The following is an 8,551-nucleotide window of genomic DNA, read 5'->3' as shown; positions in this document are numbered from 1 at the left end:
GGTGTTGGGTTTAGGGTTTTGATTAGGGTTATGGTTAGCTTTGGGATTAGGGTTAGGGGTGTTTTGGGGGTTAGGGTTGTGATTAGGATTATGGATCGGGTTGGGATTAGGGTTAGGGGTGTGTTGGGGTTAGGGTTGGAGTTAGAATTGGGGGGTTTCCACTGTTTAGGTACATCAGGGGGTCTCTAAACGCCACAGCCAATTTTGTGCTCAAAAAGTAAAATGGTGCTCCCTACCTTCTGAGCTCTGCCGTGCGCCCAAACAGTGGTTTACCCCCACATATGGGGCATCAGCGTACTCGGGATAAATTGGACAACAACTTTTGGGGTCCAATTTCTCCTGATACCCTTGTGAAAATAAAAACTTGGGGGCTAAAAAATCTTTTTTTGTGGAAAAAAAAAATATTTTTTATTTTCACGACTCTGCATTATAAACTTCTGTGAAGCACTTGGGCATTCAAAGTTCTCACCACACATCTAGATAAGTTCCTTGGGGGGTCTAGTTTCCAAAATGGGGTCACTTCTGGGGGTCTCTACTGTTTAGGTATATCTGGGGCTCTGCAAATGCAACATAACGCCCGCAGACCATTCTATCAAAGTCTGCATTCCAAAACGGCACTCCTTCCCCTCCGAGCTCAGCCATGCGCCCAAACAGTGGTCCCCCCCACACATGGGGAATCAGTGTACTCAGGACAAATTGGACAACAACTTTTGGGGTCCAATTTCTCTTGTTACCCTTGTGAAAATAAAAATTGGGGGGCTAAAAAAATCTTTTTTGTGAAAAAAATATTTTTTTTTGTTTTCACGACTCTGCATTATAAACTTCTGTGAAGCACTTGGGCATTCAAAGTTCTCACAACACATCTAGATAAGTTCCTTGGGGGGTCTAGTTTCCAAAATGAGGTCACTTGTGGGGGGTTTCTACTGTTTAGGTACATCGGGGGCTCTGCAAACGCAACATAATGCCTGCAGACCATTCTATCAAAGTCTGCATTCCAAAACGGCGCTCCTTCCCTTCCAAGCTCTGCCATGCGCCCAAACAGTGGTTTATCCCCCACATATGGGGTATCAGCCTACTCAGCATAAATTGCACAATAAATTTTGGGGTCCAATTTCTCCTGTTACCCTTGTGAAAGTAAAAATTTGGGGGTGAAAAGATCATTTTTGTGGAAAAAATATGATTTTTTTTATTTTCATGGCTCTACATTATAAACTTCTGTGAAGCAGTTGGGGGTTCCTAGTGCTCACCACACATCTAGATAAGCTCTTTGGGGGGGTCTAGTTTCCAAAATGGAGTCACTTGTGGGGGGTTTCTACTGTTTAGGTACATCAGGATCTCTGCAAATGCAACATGACACCTGCAGACCATCCCATCAAAGTCTGCATTCCAAGCGGCACTCCTTCCCTTCCAAGCCCTGATGGGTGCCCAAACAGTGCCCTCCCCCCACATATGGGGTATCAGCGTACTCAGGACAAACTGGTCAACAGATTTTGTGGTCCAATGTCTCCTGTTACCCTTGATAAAATAAAAAATTGCAGGCTAAAAAATCATTTTGAGTGAAAAAAAAGGATTTTTTATTTTCACGCCTCTACGTTATAAACTTCCGTGAAGCACCTGGGGGTTTAAAGTGCTCACCACACATCTAGATAAGTTCCTTAAGGGGTCTAGTTTCCAAAATGGTGTCATTTGTGGGGGGTTTCCACTGTTTAGGCACATCAGGGGCTCTCCAAACGCGACATGGCATCCGATCTCAATTCCAGCCAATTCTACATTGAAAAAGTAAAACGGCACTCCTTCTCTTCCAAGCTCTGCAGTGCGCCCAAACAGTGGTTTACCCCCACATATGGGGTATCGACGTACTCAGGAGAGGTTGCACAACAACATTTGTTGTCTAATTTCTCCTGTTACCCTTGTGAAAATAAAAATTTGGGGGCAAAAAGATAATTTTTGTAGAAAAAATGCGACTTTTTTATTTTCACGGCTCTACGTTATAAACTTCCGGGAAGCACCTGGGGGTTTAAAGTGCTCACCACACATCTAGATAAGTTCCTTAAGGGGTCTAGTTTCCAAAATGGTGTCACTTGTGGGGGGTTTCCACTATTTAGGCACATCAGGGGCTCTCCAAACGCGACATGGCGTCCGATCTCAATTCCAGCCAATTCTACATTGAAAAAGTAAAACGGCACTCCTTCTCTTCCAAGCTCTGCGGTGCTCCCAAACAGTGGTTTACCCCCACATATGGGGTATCGACGTACTCAGGAGAAATTGCACAACAACTTTTGTGGTCTAATTTCTCCTGTTACCCTTGTGAAAATAAGAATTTGTGGGCGAAAATATCATTTTTGTGTAAACAAATGCGATTTTTTATTTTCACGGCTCTACGTTATAAACTTCTGTGAAGCACTTTGGGGCTCAAAGTGCTCACCACACATCTAGTTAAGTTCCTTAAGGGGTCTAGTTTCCAAAATGGTGTCACTTGTGGGGGGTTTCCACTGTTTAGGCACATCAGGGGCTCTCCAAACGTGACATGGCATCCGATCTCAATTCCAGCCAATTCTGCATTGAAAAAGTCAAACGGCGCTCCTTCTCTTCCAAGCTCTGCGGTGCGCCCAAACAGTGGTTTACCCCCACATATGGGGTATCAGCGTATTCAGGAGAAATTGCACAACAAAATGTATGGTTAAATTTCTGTTTTTACACTTGTGAAAATAAAAAAATATGGTTCTGAATTAAAGTGTTTGCAAAAAAAGTTAAATGTTCATTTTTTCCTTCCACATTGTTTGAGTTCCTGTGAAGCACGTAAAGGGTTAATAAACTTCTTGAATGTGGTTTTAAGTACCTTGAGGGGTGCAGTTTTTAGAATGGTGTCACACTTGGTTATTTTCTATCATATAAACCCCTCAAAATGACTTCAAATGTGATGTGGTCCCTAAAAAAAAATGGTGTTGTAAAAATGAGAAATTGCTGGTCAAATTTTAACCCTTATAACTCCCTAACAAAAAAAAATTTTGTTTCCAAAATTGTGCTGATGTCAAGTAGACATGTCGGAAATGTTATTTATTAACTATTTTGTGTGACATATCTCTCTGATTTAAGGGCATAAAAATACAAAATTTGAAAATTGCAAAATTTTAAAAATTTTCACCATATTTCCATTTTTTTCATAAATAATCGCAAGTAATATCGAAGAAATGTTACCACTAGCATGAAGTACAACATGTCACGAAAAAACAATCTCAGAATCAGCAGGATCCGTTAAAGCGTTCCAGAGTTATAACCTCATAAAGTGACAGTGGTCAGAATTGTAAAAATTGGCTCGGTCATTAAGTACCAAATTGGCTCTGTCACTAAGGGGTTAAAGCCGAATTCTTCAAAATGGCACACAAGATCCAAGAATTTGGTGCAAAGTGGTGCCAAGAGTCACAAAAATTGAGCTAAAATGTTAGCATACTTGAAAACATTCCAGACGGGGGGGACTGCAGTGAAATTGTGGCAAATTTTGTGATAAAAAAAAAAGTTTCAATTGATGAATGAAGCAAAAACATCTGGAAATCCCAAACTCCGGGGGAAAAAAAAAACACAGGTAAGAACATATAAAATGGACGTTAAAAAAAGGTCAAATAGAATAATGAGTTGGGGCAAACAAAAAAAAAAAGGAGCAAAACTCACAAAAAAGAGGCACAAAGGCAATGATGAATTGAGGCCGTAGTGTTGATAAATTCTGACCAACACATAATCAAATTAGAAATCTTGGGAATTTTTTACTTCCACATTAAAAAAAAATGACCAACACCTCCTAACAGAATGAAGCAAATGTGAACAGGTGCAAGCTGCTGTTACTGTAACATATACAATCCAAAGAATACATGCGTGTGATCTGATGTCTTCAGACATTGAATATATGAAATGTAAACTGCATTGCTGCCAGATACACTATACGTGTAAAATTGAGGTTCTTGGTGCACAAACTGGCCAATTTGTGTGCGCCCATCAGCCACAACAAGGATTTCAACCTTTGCCATCTGACATGCTTCTCCTGTCCCAAAAGTGTACAAATTTAAAATACCAGGAAGGATCCAACACTACATAAAAACAGGCCAAGGGCTAATTACGACAGGTTTTTATCAGTCAGTGTGCCCACCGGACAACACAGTAAGAATAAGCAGTGTGCCTGCGCCCAGCAACCATTTTTCACATCAACAGTCCAGACAAGTTGCATGTCAATAACTTGCTGATTTTGGGCTGTGTGGACAATCACATGGAGCCAGACTGATTTTAGTACTGCTGTCTGAACAGGGCTTTATACTAATGGGACTACCTTTAATTGTACGCCATAAAAAGAAAGTTGGGGGCTCATCCAAGAAATGTACACCTTGCCATGTCTGGTGGTCACTTATGAATTTGCCAGTTTGGTTACATTTTATATGCATATTGTATATGACAATAATATATTTTCCCAGTGTTCGTGTGGATTTCCTCTGGGTACACCGTTTTCCCCCACACTCCAAAGACATACTGATAGGGAATCTAGATTGTGAGCCCCAATGGGGACAGTGATGATAATGTCTGTGCTGCGGAATATGATAGCGGTATATAAGCAAACATAATAATATATTCAATGTCTGCATAGATCTTGGCGCATATAGTGTCTACTGCGCTCTTTGGTTGGCATATATTACTGCGTCTTGGAGTTGGTTGCAGATATACTCAATAGTTCAGGTAGTTTCTGAGTCAAGAAAAGTCTTGCAGTCATTTTGGCTGTCATGTACGATGCTGAATGAGATGCATGGAGTAACTTCCCAGTAGAGATGTAGCCCAATATTAATCCATCCTTCTATCATAGCCCAACGAGCGACATTTTCTTCATATGCACAATACAAATATTATGGTAGTAAGCAGAAACTGAATCAACATTGACCTATTTGGGTACTTAAGATTTTTAGGATCCTCATAAAAGTCTGAATTTGGGGCACTACAATCCAAGAATAACATTGAAAATGCTCTCTGGAGCCATGTCTTGCATGTACCGCAAGAAATGTTCCATTACCCCTCCCCCTTCATACGCACACCTCCGTTAACCTATCGTCTTCCAAAAGGAACTGTGCCTCAATTATGTAATTTCCGTCACCTTACAGACTGGTAAATTTACACTCAACAAACCTGTATACATGTAACCAATAAGAAACCTTTTCCAGCGTCATTATATTATCACTGATCGGACTGGTCATTAACTGGTCGTGTCCAAACTGATGCAAACATATGCATCTAATACAGGTCTTCCATCTTGTACCTACGTACATATCCTAAAAGATCTTAAAGAGATGGCAAAATTCGAACAATCCTATCTTGGTGGACAAGCCATTGCCGACAGGTAACCATAACTTGTATGATATAATTTGGGGAAGGTGGGGCCGATGCAATAATCGTTATAAGTATTTCATGGAGAATGCAGAATATTGTTCACTCATGTAATAGTGGCCAACAGCAACTTATATATAGGAGAAAGGGCCCATAATGATGAAAAATAAGTCATCCCAATGTCAGGAGGCCACCATGCTTGGGTATACAACTTCCTGATCTTTGAAGAAGAGATCAACCCTTGACTTCTCCATTGACTTCATTTCTCCATTTTTGGGGATTGTGGAACTAACAGAATTTTCATATCACCCATAGGAAGTAAGAATATGGCTACATGATAGTTCATCCTACATTAGCCACTTAACAGTCTCATACTCTTCCAGGATATGTACAGATTTGGTGGCCATATGTAATCCAAAGGTCTTCTGGCACCAGCTCTCTTCTATAACAACAAAGGGATTGAATTTAAGCTTGGACAATGCTTCCCTCCTGCACAGAAGGTTCTCCATATGCTCAACCACTCTTGCCAAAATTGTCATGTTCAGCTAACTTTATTCCAATGTGTGGATGTCCTAAAGGGGCTAATCTTAATTTAATAGATTGTTTTTACAACCACTATTCAATAAGGTCAAACACTTTTGGAATTTAATGCTTATTAAAGTGTATAGCCGTTCTTGGGATAGTAAGAATTTGCTTTTGCTTACAGCTCGTTGCCATGGAGACAGACCACCACTACTGTCTAGATTGTAAGAACTGTGCATAAGATGGAAGAGATTGGGAGGCAACAGCGTGCTCCAGAGATCCCAGCCAGCTACAAAATAGGTGTTACTAGCTGAATATAAAAAAAAAAAACTTGTAAGCATGGCACATGTTCTATGTTCTGTTGTTTAGAAGTGGTGGTCGGTCTCCTAGGCAACGAGCTCTAAATAAAAGTGTTAATATATCAAGAACGGCTAAACATTTTAATAAGCAGTAAATTGCAAAATTGTTTATTTTTTACAACCACTGTCTGACATAATCCATCTATGAAGATGGGAATAACCCAGTTGAAGAAAACAAAATATATTATGCAACATTCATAAATTACAGATAAACTTTGGTCCTCATTTCCAGTTGATGCTTGCAATTTGGAGAGGTTTGCATGCCACATGACTAACTGAACATGTCAGTCGATGGAGGTAGGAGGTCGAAAATTGGAACTCATAGGATACCTGCAAAAAACATACTGGGTTTATAAAATGGTCCGATTCGTGAAAGGGCAGATCCATGCAAAATCTTGGAGCAACTCAAGGCTGGGCTAAAATTTGGCGATTTATGCCCAGCTTCGAGAATGTGAACAGATCTGAGTCGGGATGGTGGCATGGCGTCTGTCGATCGTCAAATTTATGATCAGCGGCGGCATTCACTAAGTCAGAAATTTTACTCCAGCAGGGACAAGAGTAGGATTAGTGGCGAAGTGAAGGCCACTTGTCCTACACTCCCGATTCACTAAGAGGTGTGTGTCGCATGACTCCAGCATGCCCCCTCAACAACACCGGCGTGATCAAGGCTCTACATTCTTGACAGGAGTTTTCTGCAAATTTTTACAGATAGAATATCTCACCTCTTGCTACAGACGTCCACACACAAACTGCCCAGCGCTGGATTATCAGGTGATGTTGACTTTGGTTAGCCATTTAACCATAATCAATGGAGATCATAAAACGCAAAATTTACAGTTCTGAGGAATTATTTAATGAACCTGAGCTGAATGTCTTGTGTGTATACCACTGCTTGACATTACCTGAGGTGAGCTCTATACGGGGTGATACTTCCCTACCAACTAAAATCTCAGCGCATGTATGGTTCGCGGGTGGTTGGGTGCTGACATGATCCATCCTGTGCACTTGGCCAATTGTATTGGATTCCTTTTCTTATTTGCAGAGAAATAAGTGAAAGGTACCAAATATTTTTCCTTTTTTAAAAAATATTTATTTAAAAGTCTCCGCAAATCAAATAAATCAATATATAAGACGGAGAAAATATTTCTAATAGAGGGACTAAGCACCCAAGTTTGGATCCACCACACAGGATAAAAGGACAGCTGGATCCTCTGCAAGTGCTCCTCCCATTTCTTCAAGTCTTTATGGATAGTAAGGATCTCAACTGTTCTTGTAAAATTGGATGTGGTCCTTAATGTACAAGACAATACGGCAACTTTCTTTTCGAGCATGTAATATCCATCCTGTAGTGGCAGAGCTCCATCCATTGTAAACCAAGTGCAATACTCAACCACTAAGTAGATGTTCAACCATCAACTTTACTTGTGTCTTATCCAACATGAGATGTTTCATATCCTCGTATGTCAGGGTCTCCGGTATAATGATCTTCAGTCTTGTGCGCAGATGGATCTGCAGAAACCATACTTGTTATTTGGTCCATAACCTGAGAAGTAACATAGCAAAAAGAGAACGCTGTCATTATTTTTCATATTTTACAGCTCATATTGACATTTCAGGCTAAATTTTGAGTTCAAGAGTGACCTAAGAATCAAAAGCATCCTCAAGCATTTCCATAAATTTGGTTTGCAAATAACTAAATTCAAAATTCAATCTCAGGTAATGCTGAACCCTGTACAAAACAAGTACCCCGGCATAACATACCAAAAGTTTGGACACGTTTTGGAGATGAGTGCATCGCTTTGCTGGTGATTAAATTCATTGCAAATTTTAATACATTTGAAAAATATTTGATTTGTGCAAAAAAAAAAAAAAGGCTACTACTTTACACTTTGCATTGGCCAAAGAAGGCGCACATGATCTTGGGAGTGGCTGAACTTCTCCATCATGCCTTGCAGCGATAACAAAACATGGAATAATGCATGGAATATTGTAGCCCATATAAAAGTCAATGCAAGGAATGCAGCAGCCACACCGTGGTGAATAGAGGACATAACAGCTCATATCTTACCAATAGAGGTAGGGAGAGAAAGCTGTAAAACTCGGAATAAACTGTACAGATAATGTGTGACAGCACAGCAGTATGAACAGTTGCCATTGTCTACACGATGGACCCATTACCTTGAATTAGATTTAGATTTATCAGGTTTCTGTCAATATGGTGGCTATTTTATCCCGCATGTTGGAGGATGGAGTCTCCAATGTAGATGTGAATATTGTATAATCTCATACAATAGGAAAGATTTTACTTGGCA

General features: G+C 40.2%; 1 protein-coding gene across 6 annotated transcripts in view; it reads right to left on the bottom strand.

The window, feature by feature from the left end:
- Positions 1-7,306: 7,306 nt before the first annotated feature.
- Positions 7,307-8,551, bottom strand: part of LOC143766062 (uncharacterized) — a 125,376-nt gene continuing 124,131 nt past the window's right edge. For all 6 annotated transcript variants that reach the window (XR_013213512.1, XR_013213511.1, XR_013213510.1 and 3 more), the window contains one exon: positions 7,307-7,782. Coding sequence is in view for 2 of the 6 variants with exons in the window: in XM_077253437.1 (XP_077109552.1) it covers positions 7,727-7,782 (56 nt within the window). In the remaining 4 variants the exon portion in view is untranslated. The remainder of the gene's footprint in view (positions 7,783-8,551) is intronic.

The sequence above is a fragment of the Ranitomeya variabilis genome, chromosome 4 (assembly GCF_051348905.1).
Source record: "Ranitomeya variabilis isolate aRanVar5 chromosome 4, aRanVar5.hap1, whole genome shotgun sequence".
NCBI lineage: Eukaryota > Metazoa > Chordata > Amphibia > Anura > Dendrobatidae > Ranitomeya > Ranitomeya variabilis.
This window is presented reverse-complemented; position numbering and strand designations above follow the sequence as displayed.